The sequence below is a fragment of the Bubalus kerabau genome, chromosome 18 (genome assembly GCF_029407905.1).
Source record: "Bubalus kerabau isolate K-KA32 ecotype Philippines breed swamp buffalo chromosome 18, PCC_UOA_SB_1v2, whole genome shotgun sequence".
NCBI classification, from domain to species: Eukaryota; Metazoa; Chordata; class Mammalia; order Artiodactyla; family Bovidae; genus Bubalus; species Bubalus kerabau.
This window is the reverse complement of record NC_073641.1, coordinates 58,966,723-58,987,749: the sequence shown is the minus strand read 5'-3', so window position 1 is coordinate 58,987,749 and position 21,027 is coordinate 58,966,723. Positions and strand designations below refer to the sequence as shown.

Below are 21,027 nucleotides of genomic sequence, written 5' to 3'. Positions count from 1 at the left end.
TGACTCATTGGAAAAGACCCTGATGCTGGGAGGGATTGGGGACAGGAGGAGAAGTGGACGACAGAGGATGAGATGGCTGGATGGCATCACTGACTTGATAGACATGAGTTTGAGTGAACTCTGGGAGTTGGGGATGGACAGGGAGGCCTGGTGTGCTGCGATTCATGGGGTCACAAAGAGTCGGACACGACTGAGTGACTGAACTGAACTGAACTGAATACTCTTGAGGGCTTCCCAAGTAGCACTAGTGGTAAAGAACATACCTGCCGATGCAGGAGACATGAGACATAGATTTGATCCCTGGGTTGGGAAGATACCCTGGAGAAAGGCATGACAACCCACTCCAGTATTCTTCCCTGGGAAATCCCATGGACAGAGGAGCTTGGCAGGTCAGCAAAGAGTTGGACACAATTGAAGCAACCTGGCATGTCCACACTCTTGACCTCTTTTCCCCTTTTGAAGCGAGCTTTCCCTTTGGCTTCAAAACATTCATCTTCCTTGGTTTTTCTTCCCACTCGGGCTGCCCCTTGCTCTTGTCCCCCGGGTGCTGGTCCACTATGTGCTGATCACACACACACACACACACACGTACTTCCAGCAGAGACCTTGCTCTTGAGCTCTGGACTCACACATCCGAATGCCTCTTAGATGCCTTCACACTGCTGTCTTACAGCCATGGAAACTCAGCTAATCCACAACAGAACTTAGGCTCATTCTGTCACCTCCTCCTCTCCAGATATTCTGGCGTCTCCTGAACTCTCTCTCTGCCTCCTGATTCTTCAGGTTCTCAGTTTTGAGGTTTTCTTTAGGAAACCGTCCCTGAGCCTTCCATCTGACTCCTTAGTCCTTCTTATGCATTCCTTTCTTAAATTCTTGTTTCTGACATCACAACACTTAAGCCACCTACAGTAAGTCCCCTACATAGGAACCTTCAAGTTGCAAACTTTCAAAGATGCGAACACACATGCTGTCAATGTCAAGCATCGTGGAATTGCAGTTTGCCGTCATCTCCTATTGCTGACGATCCTTCAGTGCTACCATCTCCCATTTCCTCCACCTCCTTCAGCCAGTAGCTCTTCTTGCCTACTCACTTCATGCCAGCCCCGGTGTGCCAGCTGTTGTACTGTACTATTGCATTTGTCAAGGTACCATACTATAAGAGTAAAAATGTTAATTTTTGTGTTTGTTGCTCTTTATGTGTTATTTGTGTGAAAATTATTACACACATACTACAGCACAGTACTATATAGCTGATTGTGTTAGCTGGGTAACTAGGTTAACTTTGTTGGACTTACAAACAGAATTGGACTTACGAACATGCTCCGGAATGGAACTCGTTCATGTGTAGGGAACTTACTGTAATTGAATTGCCAATATATTTGACTTCATCCTCCCCAAGACCTCAAACTTCTTGCAATCAGGCTGTCTTGTGTCCATCCCCAGGTGGCCTTCCCTCGGTGTCACCTCTTGGCAGTCCCTTGAACTTGTTGCTACCATGCCTACGTCTTCCTGTCCCTTCATTTTTGCTGCTTCACCTGACCTCTTCTCGACTTCTCTAAGGAAGGGGGTGTGTCCAGCTCATCTGGGAAGCTGGTTCTTCGTAGTCACCACCAGGAGCAGCCTGCTGTGTGCCTAGTCACAGTGCTTTTAACCATGGCCCAACAGGCTACGCTTCCCATGTGGCTCAGTGGCAAAGAATCCGCTTGCCAATCAGGAGACACAGGAGACTCGGGTTCCATCCCTGGGTCTGGAAGATCTCCTGGAGAAGGAAATGGCAGCTCACTCCAGGGTTCTTGCCTGGAAAATCCCATGAGGAGCCCGCTGGGCCACTCCATGGGGTCACAAAGAGTTTGACATGACTGAGCTCATGCACATCACATCAAAGGATAGATCCACCTCAACTGCCGAAGGCAGGATTGATGAATAAGGAAGGGAATTTACCAAAGTAGCATCCTGAGAGCTGCAGCTAACCCAGCCAATCACACTGTGAGCAGCATAAGTTGGGTGACACTGTTTCTTCTTCTCCTGGTCTCTGAATCAATGCCTTGGTTCCTTCTTAATTGCTGACATTACCAAGACTGTTATGGGAAGAATGTCCCACAGAGAATCTCCAGCATCCTTCCACATTGTCCCTGTTGCCATAGCAGCCTCTAGGCAATAAGTATTCCCCTTAGAGCTGTGACAAGGAGCTAAAGGTGGCATTGTCAGAAGATGTTTCTCTCCTGGCTCCTCTCACCCATGGGTGATGTCCTTCTGTGGCCCAGCAGCCGGGATGAATGTTCCTGCTTTCTGACTCCATGAAGCAGGATTTAAAATGCCCAGGTTACCATTATTCGCTTATATACATTAGACTCCATTGTCTGCATCTGAGAGCAAATCTCTTTTTTCTTCTTGGGACACTATGATGATTTCCCCTTAAAGCCCTGAAAAACTTCTCAAAAATACAATAAATCTTCATGAAAACTAAGAGACTGCTAACCTGTTTTGGAAAATCAATGTGAAATGCTTTGGGGTAAGGTTTTTTTTTGTTTTGTTTTGTTTTTAATTTTATTTTATTTTTAAACTTTACAAAATTGTATTAGTTTTGCCAAATATCAAAATGAATCCACCACAGGTATACATGTGTTCCCCATCCTGAACCCTCCTCCCTCCTCCCTCCCCATACCATCCCTCTGGGTCGTCCCAAGCATCCAGTATCGTGCATCGAACCTGGACTGGCAACTCGTTTCATACTACACCATCAAAATTTTATAGATGTGGGACACCCCTGGCAGTCCAGAGGTCAAAGCTCTGCCTTCCTGCTACAGGGGGCATGGATTTGATACCTGGTCATGAAACTGGGATCCTATATGTTGCATGATGTGACCAAAACATAAAATTTAAAAATTTTTACAGAAAATCATGCATTGTTTTCATTCCCCCACTGGATCCTAAGGGAATTTTTCTTAAAATAACTTTGTATATTAGTCTTTGACTAATTGGCTAAACAAATTCACTGGGTATAAAATAGCATCTTTAAGAAGACAGTGAATTATTGTGTAGATTCTATGGAGGCCTGAGCTTTGAGCTTTTTATAAAATATGGCACCTGTTGCAATTCTGTATCACACAAACATGATGGGAACATTTTTTTCTGAACTGATAAACTGTAACTAAACTAACTGCCTAAATTATCTTCCTATGATCTTTAACCAATTATTTCTAAATATGCTGAACATAAATTTATACTGTATGAGTTACATCATTTATACGAACATATATATTAAAAATAAAAACCAAATTTTCACCACTGAAGTCTGATAAAGGATGATCTTGGAAAGAAAATTTTAGAATATCTGGTATTTGCAATCTACTATCATTAAAATTTTTAACTAAAAAAGAAAGCTTTAAAGGAAAATATGGATAAGACATGTCCGGTGTTTAAATTGAAGATAAACTGCTAGATGATAAGGAATCAAACTCTGGATAAGCAAAGAGAAATTAATTATGTAATTTTACTCCATAGATAAAGAAGGATTGAGAATCAAAAATAATAATACAGTATGTAAATGTTGCTTATCTATGAGGGAAAAATCAAAAAGAGAAGAATAGCAGTCCTAGACTGAAACAGAAGCCAACAGTGAGAGCTTGCTTTATTTTGGTATATTTTTAACATATAGAATTAAAACATTTTTAATGACATTTAAGAAAAGTCAGATGATAAAATTTATTTACTCTGAGAAATGTTTAGAAGTACTGTCAATAAGTACTGCTCAAAATTCTCCAAGCCAGGCTTCAACAATATGTAAACCAAGAACTTCCAGATGTTCAAGCTGGATTTAGAAAAGGCAGAGGAACCAGAGATCAAATGGCCAACATTATCCTGGATCATAGAAAAAGCAAGAGAATTCCAGAAAAACACCTACTTCCTCTTCAATGACTATGCTAAAGCCTTTGACTGTGTGGATCACAACAAACTGTGGAAGTTTCTTCAAGAGGTGGGAATACCAGACCACCTGACCTGCCTCCTGAGAAATATGTATGCAGGTCAAGAAGCAACAGTTAGAAGTGGACATGGAACAACGGACTGGATCCAAATTGGGAAAGGAGTACATCAAGGCTGTATATTGTCACCCTGCTTATTTAACTTATATGCAGAGAATATCACGTGAAATTCCGGGCTGGATGAAGCACAAGCTGGAATCAAGATTGCCGGGAGAAACATCAATAACCTCAGATATGCAGATAACATCACCCATATGACAAAAGAGAAGAGGAGCTAAAGAGTCTCTTGATGAAAGTGAAAGAGGAGAGTGAAAAAGCTGGATTAAAACTCAACATTCAAAAAATGAAAATCCAGTCCCATCACTTTATGGTTAATAGATGGGGAAACAGTGACAGATTTTATTTTCTTGGGCTCCAAAATCACTGCAGATGGTGACTTCAGCCATGAAATTAAAAGACGCGTTCTCCTTGGAAGAAAAGCTATGACCAACCTAGACAGCATATTAAAAAGCAGAGACATTACTTTGTTGACAAAGGTCCATCTAGACAAGGCTATGGTTTTTCCAGTGGTCATGTATGGATGTGATAGTTGGACTGTGAAGAAAGCTGAGTGCCGAAGAATTGATGCTTTTGAACTGTGGTGTTGGAGAAGACTCTTGAGAGTATCTTGGACTGCAAGGAGATCCAACCAGTCCATCCTAAAGGAAATCAGTCCTGAATATTCATTGGAAGGACTGATGCTGAAGCTGAAGCTCCAATGATTTGGCCACCTGATGCAAGGAACTGACTCAGAAAAGACCCTGATGCTGGGAAAGATTGAAGGCAGCAGAAGAAGGGGATGACAGAGAAGGAGATGGTTGGATGGCATCACCAACTCTATGGACATGAGTTTGAACAAGCTCTGGGAGTTGGTGATGTACAGGGAAGCCTGGTGTGCTGCAGTCCATGGGGTTGCAAAGAGTCAAACACGACTGAGGGATGGAACTGAACTAAATTGTCAATAATAAAACTATATTCTATTTCACAAGAGCTTCAGCATGCTCTTCGCTTCAGAATTAAGGGTTTTACTGTCTTCTGGGAGAGAGGAGGAAAATCCATCTGGTGCTCCAGTGTTTCTTTGGTAGTTAGCGTATAGCAATAGTGGCTGACTGCTGCCTGCTGTAGGATGTCTCCAAACTCTCTTGAGGATAGGGTTATAATTCATTACATTTTGCCCCTGATCTTGTGAACTGGGAGTGTGGCCCATAGTTACAGGGTCAAGAGAGGATAGTTATTCCCCCCAAAGTTGATCTTGCCGGCTTTTAGCACCTGATGCTTGAGCACCATGTTCTCACTGTTCCCCGTGGGATTCAGTCCCAGCTACCTAGTCAAACCCCATAGGGTTTGCCAACCACAAACTGGCGCCTGCCCTGGGTTCTTGCCATCTGCCTCCACAAGGATTGAATCATGTGCCGCTACAGCTGCTGACCTCCAACACCGCCAGAAGTTCAGGGTGGAGAGCAGAAATGAGGCAGTCTGTGCTCCAGGAAAACCGGCAGGACAGGTCTTCAGATAGATAATCTCAAGAGCTGATTTTATGAGTTCTATGAGACCAGTTCTTGTATCTCCTCATATAGAGAAAAGCACTGACACCCTTCACAGTGGTGACTGTTTTCTCATGACTAGCAGAAGCCTCACAAGACCAGCAGAAATTTCCACCAAAAAAAAAGTGCTTGACTGCATGTACATAGTGCATACTCAGTCACGTTTGACTGCAACCCCATGGACTGTAGCCCACCAGGCTCCTCGCCAGGCAAGAATACTGGTGTGGGTTGGCATTTCCTCCTCCAGAGGATCTTCCCACCTTGGGGATTGAACCCACATCTTCTGTGAATATCCCACATTTCAGATGGACTCTTGGGAAGTCCCACTTGGGAAGTCCTGATTGCATATATTCCCCCTTCAGCAAAATCAACATATATACTGTTCTTGCCCCATAGCTCTTTAGAGGAGCCTCTCAGAGCTATCTGGGTGCTATCTCCTGGGCTGCAGTCATTTTGCCCCCAAAAAGCTTAACTCGAAAGTCTCAGGTTGTGCTTTTTTTTTTTTTTTTTAAGTCAACAGTTTGTATCACTTTTTCAGATGTACCCTACACTCCTCCATGTAAGCTCTCTCACCATTACTGGGACATGCCTCTGTTTTACCCCCAAGATGTTCCCAGAATGTTCTCCACTTACCTGATTCGCGAACTTCTATTCATGCCTCAATGCCCAGGTCCTGCCAGTTCCTCAGTGATGCTTTCTTCAGTTGCCCCAGGGAAACCTGACTGCTCCTGTGGACTGCCACTGCCTTTCACTCACCTGGAACCTGACCCATATCATGCGGTGTGTCTCCCTGCAAACCTGGGTCATTCCACAGCCACGGCTCCCAGTGTCTGGCACACAGAAGGTGCCCCATCATTGTTTGTATTGCAGATTACTGGTTGAAAAGAGACAGAATGGATACAGGTCTAGATTTATATATATTGAAAAATACTCTAAATATTTCCACCTTTTTTTTTTCTACCATGAATGGTTTTGAAATTTAAGACAGCCCTAGCTAGAACTACAGCATTCAAATTGAAAATTGTTTATATCTGCAGTGGGTTGCCATTCACTTCTCCAGGGGATCTTCCTGACTCAGGGATTGAACCCAGGTCTCCTGCAATGCAGGCGGATTCTTTACCATCTGAGTCATCATGGAAGCTCACAACTGATACAGCATATTAAAATTTTTATTTATTTATATATTGGCCACCCCACATGGCATGTGGGCTCTTAGTTCCCTTGCAGTGGAAGCTTGGACCACCAGGGAAATCTGTAGAATATTCATTTTGAAACAGAAAACTCAGTTCTCTCAATGCAGCCACCCCACCTTCCACCCAGAGAATTTGAGTTTCTATGTAATCATTTCAAGGACCAAACATTTTGCTGAATGGAAATTCTGCCAGATTCTTTCCAGCATTGATTTGGGTCACGTATGGGTATGGGAGTGTGTCAGGAATTGGGGCCTGTGAAGATGGTGAGGGAAGATAAAGGTATGGACAAAATGGGTGTCCATAGGGCAAGGCCATGGGAAGGAGAGGAGACAGATGACTCTTCCTTTCAGGTTGACAGACCCGTTGTGCTGTCATCTCCAGATGCCTCAGCCTTGGGCACTCATGCAGGGTTACAGAAAGAGTGTCCCATCCTCTCTTCCTCCTCGTTTTTTGGGGGAAGTTGATATGAATACAAAAGTTGGTATGAATACAAAGGGTGGAGCAGTGATAGTCTCACTTGTGTTTGCAGTCTCTTGATCCAGTATTTTTACCACCATACTGTAAACAACAGCACCCAAAATTAAAGGTGTGTTTAATTAAACAAGAGCACACTGCATTAAATGTGGTCATTGAAGACTCCCTTGGTGATTAAAGTGTCCAGGGCAAGTGTCCACGCTCGTGGGCACAAGTCATGGATTGCTGCTTTGCCAGGACATTTGCGTCCCTGGTTTTGCTGTCTATTAAATAAACAGTCTTCTTTTCTGTCCCAGGTGGCAAGACTGAGGGCAGAGAGCAGGTGGACAGGACTGATCGCTGCCTTTCGGTGCCTCACCCAGGATTGTGCTCCTGTAACATCGGGTTCAAACAATCAACACTTCCTAGATCCTCTCACTTTCTAGATCCGTCCCGAAAGAGTAGTTTAATTTTCCTTCTTTCATGATTTCCTGATTCTTTCTTCACGTTTCTGCAAATGGTCACACCTTTAACTCATTTGTGATGCCGCTTTTTATTAACTGGGAAATTATTTCAACTTTTAGTAGAAGTGGCTCTGTATGAATCAGAAGGCTACCTGTAAATGTTAACTGTTCTATTATGAATCATTCAAAGGTTATTTTTAGAAAATAGAATGTAAAGCATTTGATTTCATGTGCTTTAAAAATCTCACCATCAGTTACTTCAAACAACCTACCTGTTCATCTCATTTCCAAGGAAAGCTGGGCCGCCTGCCTCCTTGTCTATTCTGCCATTACCCGTTAAAATGTGCCATTTATTTCCATGAGGAGGAGGAAAAGGTGGAAAGTCTCCAGGTATCTCTACTTAGCAACCTGTTCCTGGGGAGTCAAGAGATTAATTTTTCTTTTCCTCTTTTCTCTCAAAAAATACTTATCTAGTAAAAGAGAACCACTTCTCACTGCTGGAGAATGTATTCCCCAGGACTTCATTAAACCAAGTTAACAGAATCAGTGTTTAAACGATTAAGTAGGTATATAAGCTCTCACAAAAACAAAATCTAATTAAGATGGTACTCAACAGAAATCAAGATACTAATAATTAACAAAAATAATTGCGGCTAGTCTATGAGAGGGTTAGGAAATATGAAGCAGTGTTATTATTACATGTTCAAGATGCAACATTTCGGTGAGCTTTTATAGTTATAAATAGGCGGGGTGCCCTGTCTATGTAACCTGCACTATAGGACAGGCATATCCCATTTTATTGCACTTCATTTTTTTTAATTGTGCCTTATGGACATTGCATTTTTTACAAATCAAAAGTTTAGGGCCACTCTGTGTGAAGCAAGTCCATTGGCACCATTTTTCCATTAACATTTTCTTACTTCATGTATCTGTGTCATATTTTGGTGATTCTTGAAATATTTCAGATTTCCCATTATTATACTTATTATGGTTGATCTGGGACCAGTGATCTTTGATATTATTATTATAGCTTGAAGGCTCAGATGATGGCTAGCACTATTTAGATTTTTAAAGTAAGTACACTGGGTTTTTTTTTTTTTTAAGAACTAATGCTATTGCACACTTAACATACTGCAGTACAGTGTAAACATCTTTTATATGCTCGGGAAACCAAAAAATTCAAGTGATTTGCTTTGTTGTGATATCAGCTTTATTGCAGGTCTGGAGGGGAACCTGTAGTATCTTTGAAGTATGTCTGTAAGACTATTTTTATTCCAATCATCTGTATCTTTTTATAAGCTCTCTGAACTATTTCAGAAGTTAGAAAACAAGCCATAATTCCTAGGACTTGCATTCCTGGTGACAGCTTAACTGATCCCACACAAAAAAGTCACGCTTAGATTGACAACCAGCTGGACGCCATGAGGAGGACCAGTGTGAGCATCACAGAGGATGTTTTGCTTTGTCCTTGATGGGCACTTTGGAAATTTCCCACAGCATTCTAAATGCTTCCCCATTCATAGCATGCCTGAAAAATTACACATGGAGCAAAACGTTTGATAAAAATATATTTAAAACAAGCAAGAAAAAATAGTTTTGACCTTAAGTATAACTTTTATCATTCTTTTAACCAAGTAGAGTTAAATAATACATATAATGATTTCAAGTACCAACTTATAAAAGATGTGATAAATTAGAAAGCAAAGAACAGGAGGACTCTTTTTTCAGAAAAATGTATTTGCAATTCAAATGTTCATATAAAAAGCATAAATTTTAAAAAGTTCATAGATGTGTGTTTTTAGAAGTGCTATGGTTTTGCCATTCATTGCAATTACATTCCAAAATGTGCAGGGTGGTCCACACCGCACCTTCTCAGCTTTGTCACACTGAAGTCACTCTCATCACAACCTCCCCCGAGCTGTTATCTTCTGACAAATCTTCATGGGCCCTCATTCGATTGAACAGATGTAATAACACGTAGCCACACTGAAACCTTGGGGAGGTCAACTGGGTTGGGTGGACCAAGTTCCTGTTGCGCAGAGCCGTCAACGGCAACCATAAAGTCCTGCTTGTGGAAGACTCTCCCCGGCTACTTTCTTCGATGTCTGTGGCTTTGTCATAATTTAATACATCCCAGTGTAAGTTGACAGCTCGCCAGCGCTTAAACACTCTGTAAACTGCAGCTCCTTCATGGACAATGAGACCTGAAATTTGAGGGGTTGGGGAAAAGACTGGTCATCATCAAAAAGGTGAGAATGTTATTTTGTATCCAAGTAAGACATTAAGGAAATAGTCAATTATCTGTTATTCAGCATCATCAAACAAATTGGTATTCTGACTACTCAAATATTATGTCTAATGGCAAGCTACTATCTGTATTACACAGGTGTAGTCAATATTCAAAAATAAGAATCTACTGCCATGCAGACAGTAAGGTCATCTTGGGTACAAACTACTTGCTTCATTTTGGCACAGGGTATGCTTAGGTATTTATTATGCTGCCTTAGGAGAACCATCAGGGCTTCCCTGGTGGCTCAGACAATAAAGAATCTGCCTGCAATGCAGGAGACCTGGGTTTGACCCCTGGGTCAGGAAGATCCTCTGGACAAGGGAATGGCAACCCAACTCCAGTATTCTTGCCTGGAGAATTTCATGGACAGAGGAGCCTGGTGGGCTACATGGAGTCCATTGAGTTGCAAAGAATCGGACACCACTGAGAGACTAAGACTAACACTAGGAAACCATCAGGTTCATTTATACAACCGGCATATATTTCACGAGTGCCCACTGTGAGCCAAACAACGTGTTAGGGGCTTGGTCTGTGTCGTCAACTTGATTTGTGAAACAGAGGTCAAGCTCACTGCCATCTCCGCAGCTTGTCAAATGATGACACAAAGGAGGTATGAGCAAACCTTCTGCTACTTTTCCTCCCCTCAACAATTCAACAAACATTTATTAAGCATCTACTTGAGAGCTTTTGGGCTTCCTTTGTGGCTCAGCTGGTAAAGAATCCGCCTGCAAAGCAGGAGACCTGGGTTCGATCCCTAGATTGGGAAGATCCCCTGGAGAAGGGAGAGGTTACCCACTCCAGTATTCTGGCCTGGAGAATTCCATGGACTGCATAGTCCACAGGGTCACAAAGAGTCGGACACAACGGAGTGACTTTTATTTTCACTTTCTTTCTTTTGAGAGCTTTACTTATATCATGTCATTCAGTTTTCACCACACCCTTATGAAGCAAGCACCAGCATGTTCTCCATTTTACAAATCAATTGCTCAAGAGCACACTAGTGGCAACAGTGAAGCAGGGATTCAGACCCAGGCAGGCAAGCTCCAGAAGGCTCTCTGATGCTATACAGTGAACGGGTGACCACACATTTCTGAGACAGACTCTCAGGAAAGTAAGCAAGATAACACAGGAACCTCGGGGACAGCAAACTGGCCATCTGTAGATGCGGTGCCCCGATACACGGCTCCTCTCCACCATCCACCCGAGATCCCGGCACACCCTGCATTTTTCACACATTTACATTTCACCACATAATCTAAAAGCTTTTGAATCTGTGACCCATCACAACAAGTCCCCGGTGGAGAGGTCCCTTCAGATAGAAAAGCGAGAAGGAGTATCTCTTAGAGGAATGTGAAATTCCATTGAAAGTTGGAGGTGAGGCCAATGAAGTCTTTCTGAAAAAGGAATATGGCACGTAAGGAGGATGTGTCAGTTGACACAATCACATCTAACCAAAATTTGAAAATGAGAAGATCCTACTACCTCCCAGCATTTAGAATCTTGGGTGCATGTCCTAGAAAACTCATGTGATAAATAAGAAAAAGGAAGCATGTAAAAAATGTTTTATACATTTGTGTGTATTTACAAAAAAAACTCACAAACAATCTCAATGTCCATTACATTGAGGGGGATAACATTGGAGACAGGCTTAAAAGAGGGCTTTCTATTGTATCTTTAGTATCTTTTTTTAAGCTTGGTGATGGGGATGTGAATGTTCAATGTATTATTCTATATGCTTTTGTGTACCCAAATAATTGATAACTTCAAAAATAACGGGAAATTTATTGGGAAATTGATCTAAGATGGGTTGAGGAACAGGCAACAGAAGAAGGGGGATAAATAAGGAGTTTACCACATTTATGTGAGGAGCAGAGTGTCAGCAGTAGGAGAACACAGAGAAACAAAGAAACTTGTCAGAGGAAAAACTGAAAGAAAGTGTAAATGCAAGAAGGGGGAAAATCAGTCTCCCATTTTTAAGGCTAGAAGAATGGGTGACTGAAAGAATGATAACCTCCCATACAGACAATGAGTTTAGTGTTTGGAACAAGTTTTTTGGGGGGAGATTTTTTTTTTTGGTCAAATAAGACATCTATTTCTGCTTTATTGACTATGCCAAAGCCTTTGACTGTGTGGATCACAATAAACTGTGGAAAATTCTGAAAGAGATGGGAATACCAGACCACCTGACCTGCCTCTTGAGAAACCTACATGCAGGTCAGGAAGCAACAGTTAGAACTGGACATGGAACAACAGACTGGTTCCAAATAGGAAAAGGAGTACATCAAGGCTGTATATTGTCACCCTGCTTATTTAACTTATAATGCAGAGTACGTCATGAGAAACGCTGGGCTGGAAGAAGCACAAGCTGGAATCAAGATTGCTGGGAGAAATATCAAAAACCTCAGATATGCAGATGACACCACCCTTATGGCAGAAAGTGAAAAGGAACTAAAAAGCCTCTTGATAAAAGTGAAAGAGGAGAGTGAAAAAGTTGGCTTAAAGTTCAACATTCAGAAAACTAAGATCATGGCATCTGGTCCCATCACTTCATGGGAAATAGATGGGGAAACAGTGGAAACAAGTGTCAGACTTTATTTTGGGGGGCTCCAAAATCACTGCAGATGGTGACTGCAGCCGTGAAATTAAAAGATGCTTACTCCTTGGAAGGAAAGTTATGCCCAACCTAGATAGCAGGTAGATATTCAAAAGCAGAGACATTACTTTGCCAACAAAGGTCCATCTAGTCAAGGCTATGGTTTTTCCAGTGGTCATGTATGGATGTGAGAGTTGGACTGTGAAGAAAGCTGAGCGCAGAAGAATTGATGCTTTTGAACTGTGGTGTTGGAGAAGACTCTTGAGAGTCCCTTGGACTGCAAGGAGATCCAACCAGTCCATTATGAAGGAGATCAGCCCTGGGATTTCTTTGGAAGGAATGATGCTAAAGCGGAAACTCCAATACTTTGGTCACCTCATGCGAAGAGTTGACTCATTGGAAAAGACTCTGATGCTGGGAGGGATTGGGGGCAGGAGGAGAAGGGGACGACAGAGGATGAGATGGCTGGATGGCATCACTGACTTGATGGACGTGAGTTTGAGTGAACTCCCGGAGTTGGTGATGGACAGGAAGGCCAGGTGTGCTGCAATTCATGGGGTCGCAAAGAGTCGGACATGACTAAGCAACTGAACTGAACTGAAGACGCTGCTGGTAGGTGATGGAAATACCTCATCTTTGAAAAATCATACCTATCTAATATCAGAATTTAAATTTTATATCTATCCCATTCAGTTGTGGTTTAGTTGCTATGTCATGAAGGACTCTTTGCAACATCTATCCCTTACCAGGAGATAAACTTCTAACACATATGACTTAAAGCATTCCAAAGACACTAACATAGGCCACTAAAAAATGCATATGGTCTAATAAACAAAAATATCTTGAACCCAATTATTATATACCACTAAAATAATAAGAAGAAATGTAAACTTTTGTCAATCATAGCAATTCAATTGTTTGATTCTTTTTTCCCTAAGGAATAATTAGAGTTGACCCAAATGACCAGATGTTTTGGGGAAACAGTCAGAATTATAAGTCAAGACTACCAGATTTTAACTGATAACTTTAACATTAGATTTCTGAAATCTCCACGGGTAATAATTTAACTTTTCTGATTCTGTTTTTCCTCCTTAAAAATGTGATTGGAATACCTAATCTGTATATTCCACCAGATGCTATGAAGACAGATTGAAATTAATCAACTATAAAGCACTCAGATTTCCTTGGGGGTGGTAACTATCTAAATATAAGACATTATTATTAATTAAAAATCAATAGTGAATCTTTGTGGTGCAGTGAAAGTCGTTCAGTGGTGTCTGACTCTTTGCGACTCTATAGTCGCATGGACTCTATAGTCCATGGAATTCTATGGACTCTATAATCCATGAAATTCTCTAGGCCAGAATACTGGAATGGATAGCCTTTTCCTTCTCCAGGGAATCTTCCCAACCTGGGGATGGAACCTAGGTTTCCCACATTGCAGGTGGATTCTTTACCAGCTAAGTCACAAGGGTGGTGAGGGGCATTCATTCACAATAATCACAAGACCATTACAGTCTGCAACAGGTTCATTCTGGATAAGGGCAGCAATGGGGAGGGGGGCTGGTTTCACCAGGGAAATCCACTCATTTCATAGGATCCTAGTCTTTTTTGTCGATTTCCTTTGAAAGACCAGAAATCAAATCAGTTACTTGAGCGTAAATCATTTTCTGGGAATATATTCCTGTAGCCTTTTCCTAAATACATAAATCTACCCAACAAGCAGAAATAAATCCCACAGGTCTTTATAGTACATTCTGAACTAAATTTAAAGAAGGAAAACTACTTGAAGTTCTCATGAAGACAAGTCCTCTTAAGTTTTCCCCTGCATGTGCTGCTTCTTAATTGCATTTAAGTTGTGACAGATGTTTCGACTTGGCTTTATTCTCCATAGTGAAAAGTGAAAGTCGCTCAGTCATGTCCAACTCTTTGTGACCCCATGGTCTATACAGTCCATGGAATTCTCCAGGCCAGAATATTGGAGTGGGTAGCCTTTCCCTTCTCCAGGGGATCTTCCCAATTCAGGGATCAAACTCAGGTCTCCTGCATTGCAGGTAGTAGATTCTTTACCAGCTGATCCACAAAGGAAGCCCAAGAATACTGGGGTGGGTATATATCCCTTCTCCAGCAGATCTTCCTGACCCAGAAATCAAACCAGGGTCTCCTGCTTTGCAGGCTGATTCTTTACCAACTGAGCTATCAGGGAAGCCCATATTCTCCATAAATGTCTGGAATTGCTCCTCGCCCTCTAGAGGCTCTCATTTTACCAAAATATGAGGTACCCCGTCTCACCCCAAGACTGTCCTTTGTAATGTACACTTTCCCTCTTTCTCCTTTAGATTATTTGAAGCTTTGGCAAATACCATTTGTGTTTATGAATGTTCATGAGAAAATTTGACTACTATGACCATTGAAATCCTGAGGTAAGGATTCATTTCATTCTAGTTCATGTGTTGAGAATCCTCCTGATGATTGGTCCCCTCTTGTTTCATAACTGATCACTTCACATCATCCATAGCCACTCTCTAGCTCACATCTCAAGATAAGCCTTAAAATGAATTTGTCATCTTGACATTTTGGGTCATAGGAAAACAAGCTTAGATTTACTTCATCTGAGTCACTAACTCTGAAGTGAAAAGCAATGAACATTTCTAGAAAATGTAAATATTAAATATTTTATGGTCCTTGCTACATTATTAATGGCAAAGATGTCAACAAGGTGTGATTCATGGGAACTTGGGAGTTTTGAGACTTGAGGAGAATATGTGTGTAGGTGTCCCTGTGTGTGTGGTTGGTTTATTTTTTATTTCATAATTTTCGTGCCAGTAGCATTTAATTACAGAGAAGGCAATGGCACCCCACTCCAGTACTTTTGCCTAGAAAATCCCATGGATGGAGGAGCCTGGTAGGCTGCAGTCCATGGGGTCGCTAGAGTCGGACCTGACTGAGCGACTTCACTTTGACTTTTCACTTTTGTGCATTGGAGAAGGAAATGGCAACCCACTCCAGTGTTCTTGCCTGGAGAGTCCCGGGGACAGGGAAGCCTGGTGGGCTGCCACCTGTGGGGTCGCACAGAGTCGGACACAACTGAAGTGACTTAGCAGCAGTAGCAGCATTTAATTAGAGCATCCCTTTATTGATGTACAAAGGAACATTTTTGTTATGAAATAATCTTTATCGACAGAAAAGGTTTAAACAGTTTCTGGGTTCATTGAAATAAGGGGACGGTGCTTATGAAAGTAAGATATATCCCAAATTTGGAAGTGATGTGCTGGTTGAAATTCTTATATGGTAGTAGAAAATGAGCTAAGAAATAATGGGAAGACTCTCAAGGTACACAGACTAACGTGTGCATCTATGTGAACACATAGACGTATACACTATTTATCTATGTTTATTTCATTATAGACAAATATGCTGTGCTGTGCCTACTTGCTCAGTCATGTCTGACTCTCTACGATCCCATGGACTGTAGCCCATCAGGCTCCTCTGTCCATGGGGATTCTCCAGGCAAGAATACTGAAGTGGGTTGCCATGCCTTCCTCCAGGGATCTTCCCAACCCAGGGATCAAACCCAGCTCTCCTGCATTGCAGGCAGATTCTTTACTGTCCAAGTCACCAGGGAAGCCCAAGAATACTGGAGTGGGTAGCCTATCCCTTCTCCATGGGATCTTCCTGCCACAGGAATTGAACCAGGGTCTCCTGCATTGCAGGTGGATTCTTTACCAGATGAGCTACCAGGGAAGGCCATAGACAAATGGTAAGTTACAATTAACAGAGACTTGCAAATTTTATGGTCAAATATAAACAAATGTTGATATTAACTACCAAACCACCAGTCTAATCATTTCATTTCTTGTGTAATCTTGACTGCAACTCTACAAATAGATATATTATTGAATAGTTCGATTCCCTGTTAAGAAAACTGAGACCTAGAGAGATTTAGCCAGTTGTCCAATGTTATGATGATATAAGCTCTGAGACTGAAGCCTAAATCTGTCCAATTGCAAACCTTCAGTGCTACAAGCCTATTCATGGTAAATTTCCAATGGATGTTTGTATCTTCTAGTCACATAATGACCAACTGAAAGAGATCACTCTATTGACTGAACGTACCTCCAAAAATCCTCATGTTGAAGCACTAATCTGTAACATGATGGTATTTGGAGGTGGGATCTTTGAGAGGTAATTAGAGTTATAATTCCTGAGAGTGACTAATGCCCTTATACAAAGGGAAAGAGATGTGAGTTTTCTGTGTGCAAATGTGTGTGTATGTACACCAAAGAAAGGCCGTGTGGGATAACAGGGAGAAGAGAGCCCTCACCAGACTGAGTAAGCCAGCACCTTGACTTTGGACTTCCCACAACCTTCAAAACTATAAGAAATAAACATTTATTGTTTAAGCCACTCAGGCTGTGGTATTTTGTTATAGCAGTTCAAACAAACCAAGACAGACCTGGTATATAAACTACAATACCCTCACTGAAAATATGAGTAAATTAAGACCCAGAAACTATGATTTGGGCAAAGTGATATAATTAGTTGCCATTTTTAATATCCTTGTGTGTCACCAACCCTATTTCATCTCTAGGAGTGCCAATAAAACAGCCCTTTGCATTTGCCCCCATCCCAGGAGAGAGAGGTGTGAGGAACCTTATATGCAGGCAACACTGTGAGTGGTGTGCATGCTATCTGGTAAGCTGTCCCATCCTGAGCTGTCCCAAGATACGCAAAATCCTAATTATGACACCATCTAAAGGCCTGTGTGTGGTTCAATCACAGAGACCCTTGGGAAAGCTAAAGAACTCTCAGCAGATAATTGGCCAGAAAAGGCTATCTTGATTGTGAAAATGTCCAAGATTTCTCAATTAAATTTAAATATTCTCCTGGCCAAGATTCTTTTTCTCTTCCTCTCTCTCTGAGTTTCCACAAAACTGAACTCTGTAAATATAACCTGTGTCATTCTGAAAAGTCAGTGTGTACCATCAGCAGAATGGTGACTTTTGGTCTCCTTTAACTCTATTTAAGAAGAACAGATTAGAGTAGATTAGAGTCAACCTCATAAAGTAGCCAGAGAAGGCAATGGCACCCCACTCCAGTACTCTTGCCTGGAAAATCCCATGGATGGAGGAGCCTGGTAGGCTGCAGTCCATGGGGTCGCTGAGGACTGGACACGACTGAGAGACTTCACTTTCACTCTTCACTTTTATGCATTGGAGAAGGAAATGGCAACCCACTCCAGTGTTCTTGCCTGGAGAATCGCAGGGATGGGGGAGCCTGGTGGGCTGCCGTCTATGGGGTCACACAGAGTCGGACATGACTGAAGTGACTTAGCAACAGTAACAGCATAAAGTACCCCCAGTTTTACTACTTAATTCCCCTGGAGGAACTTGGGGAAGACCAGAGTGTGGTTATAACAACGAGGGTTAACCAAATAAGACAGTGGCCCAAGATATTTTCTGTTAAGGTCATCTTTGCTAGAATGTAATAAAATGCATTAATTCTTCTTTCACATTTTCCTAAGATGCTCTACAGTTAAACGCCCAACAGTTATGGGAACTTAGATGTAAGAGTAGAGGTAATCACTTTAAAAGTCACTCTTCCATTGTTGAATCTTGTTAACATGAATCTTGAAGAAATAACCACAAGTTATTTCTATGTATGCTGAATGGGTTTTGTTGGACTCAAATATATATGAAGCTTAAAGTAAAACAAAAATCAGAAAAACAAAAGAAGTGCAAAAATAAAAAACTTAAATAGAGATATAAAGATTGAAGTGAAAGTCACTCAGTTGTGTCTGACTCTTTGCGACCCCATGGACTGTATAATCCATGGAATTCTCCAGGCCACTATACTGGAGTGGGTAGCCTTTCCCTTCTCCAGGGATCTTCCCAACCCAGGAATCGAACCGGGATCTCCTGTATTGCAGGTGTATTCTTTACCAATTGAGCTATGAGGGAAGCCCATAGAGACTGAAAGACAATACATATTCAATTACAGAAATCACTAAGTTCGCAGAAGAAAGTGATCATTCTGATACCCTAAATCTAAGCCTCTGGGAGCTATCAATACAGTGTCCTGATTACATATGGGGATTTTTAAGAATACAAATTTGCAATGTTGCCCATCAGAACAAATAATACAAAGAGATATTCTACAAAAATGCACTTATATCTATTAGAGATGAGTTGATTTTTCTATTGTTGATTATTATATTTTGATATACCCCTACCCCCAGAACCCTGGTTGCTCAGAGGATAAAGCGTCTGCCTGCAACGCAGGAGACCTGAGTTCGATCCCTGGGTCAGGAAGATCCCCTGGAGAAGGAAATGGCAACCCATTCCAGTACTCTTGCCTGGAGAATCCCAGGGATGGAGAAGCCTGGTAGGCTATAGTCCATGGGTCGCAAAGAGTCAGACACGAAGGAGCGACTTCACTTCACTTCACTTCACTTCACCCCCAGAACCAAGTTGAGAATGGTAGGATGGTCATGACAGTTTAAAGCTCAGTGGTTCAAAAACAGATTCATCATGAGCACTGGCAAAAAAATCTTCTGCGCAAGAAATGAAATAAAGACAACAAATTATTCAGAAACTTCTCATGATATGGAAATCCCTGACACTAGAGACTGGCTAATATCTAAACATGGATGATCTAATTCTCTGCATCCTCAAAGTAGAGAATGGCACCCATGAAGACATGATCATAGTGAAGACCCTAAGTGACTGCACCTCTGAGAGCACACAAAAGGAAGTTTGCAGCGTTTGTTTTACAACATCGTCACCCTCTACACCTTCCTCTCCACTCAATGAAATCTGTGTCACCAGCCTGGATGCCAAGCACACATTCATGCTGCCCCTTCAATGCTGATGCCTACACTCCCTGGGAACAGAACAAGACACAAAGGCAAACTTTAACATGAACTGTCACTTCTCACTATTTGGTGGTGAGGGAAGCCCTCCCTTTTCTAGAAGGTCCTGACATAATGTGGATTTGCTTCTCAACCTACTATCCTCATTTCAGCTAATGACCATCCCCTCAAATCAGTTAAGCTAAAACCCGATGATCACCTAGGCAGTCTATCCTCTTGCCCTGAATTCTGCTAATTCTGTCTTCTTAAGAAATCTCAGATAAAACCACAGAACAGAGAACCTTCTGTCTGTGACCCCAATCAGCCATGTACTCTCTGAGGACAGGAATCCTAATCCGACTTCAATTGCTGATACATAGTAGGAACTCAATAAATCTTTGCTAAATGAGAGGGAGTGAGAAAGAGAAGAGTAACTTGTCGCTGGGATCTAAAAGATGATAAGACTGACTCCATCTGGGTGAAACAGTGCTGTTAAAACACAAAATGTCTCCAGTACAGTTCTTTCAAAAGTTAGAGTAATACCTGGAGATACCAAAGACAAACTGAAACGTGTATTCCGAGACTAGAAATGAAAAGGTTTAAAAATGTGGGCCTTTATTTCATAACAGTGGGTTTTGCCCCACCCCTTTCAAAATACACACACACACACACACACAGCCTGCCAGAAGTAGAAGAGTGAAAATTCTTTACAAGGGCTTATTTTAGCCTCAGTAAATTGTAGCAGCCTCCCCCTCTATCTTGTTGGCCTGGTCATCAAATGTTTACTTGAGATAACAATCATGAATGATATAGTTACAAATGCCTGTGCCAGACCAAAAAGCCTAAGATTCAGAAATGGATATTCTCTTCTATTTCCAGATAAAACAGGAGAATTAAAAAAATGCTGGCCATTTTTCTGACCTCTTGCTCTGTTCAGAAATCAATCCATCAATTAATTATTTTAATGATTTTTTTCTTCCTTTGTAGAAAGGAGATTCTTCTGCTCTTTCAATCACCAGCCCTGGAGCACAAATCTACCATAGGCATATTCACAGAATATTCCTCAAAAGCTGCAAACTTGTTATACATTATAAAATACACAGTATGCAAATTTTTTTTAAAAAAGGATTATATTATCTGAGTTTCCACGCAACAGGGCTCGAGGAAAAAAATATCTGTGGATATTATTATTTCAATAAAAGACATAAAGGAATGAGTCCAATACTTTTTTAAATATATAATACAGGTATCTTAGAGTTCCCTTGGGCTTCCCAGATGGTAAAGAATCCACCTAACAATGCAGGAGACCCAGGAGACTCGGGATTCAATTCCTGGGTCAGGAAGATCTCCTGGAGAAGGAAATGGCAACCCATTCCAGTATTCTTGCCAGGATAATCCCATGGACAGAGAGGCTACAGTCCACGGGGTCACAAAGAGTCGAACACAACTGAGTGCCTGAGCACACAGACACGCAGAGTTTCCTTGTAACTGGAAGCATGGGTTAGAATTGGTTTAATTTCAGTTGAGTGCAACTCCAATTCTGTCCTTCAAATCATGGATGGATGGAAAACCTGGCATCACAGACATATGAAGTGGACAAACACGGTAACTCAATTTC

The 21,027-nt window shown here is 41.6% G+C and overlaps 1 protein-coding gene across 1 annotated transcript in view; it reads right to left on the bottom strand.

Annotated features, from left to right (window-relative positions):
• Nucleotides 1-9,244: 9,244 nt before the first annotated feature.
• The window catches only part of MARCHF11 (membrane associated ring-CH-type finger 11), a 116,733-nt gene continuing 104,950 nt past the window's right edge, over nucleotides 9,245-21,027 (bottom strand). Inside the window, exon 4 of the mRNA XM_055554875.1 lies at nucleotides 9,245-9,880. Coding sequence (XP_055410850.1) covers nucleotides 9,558-9,880 — 323 coding nt within the window. The 3' untranslated portion in view covers nucleotides 9,245-9,557. The remainder of the gene's footprint in view (nucleotides 9,881-21,027) is intronic.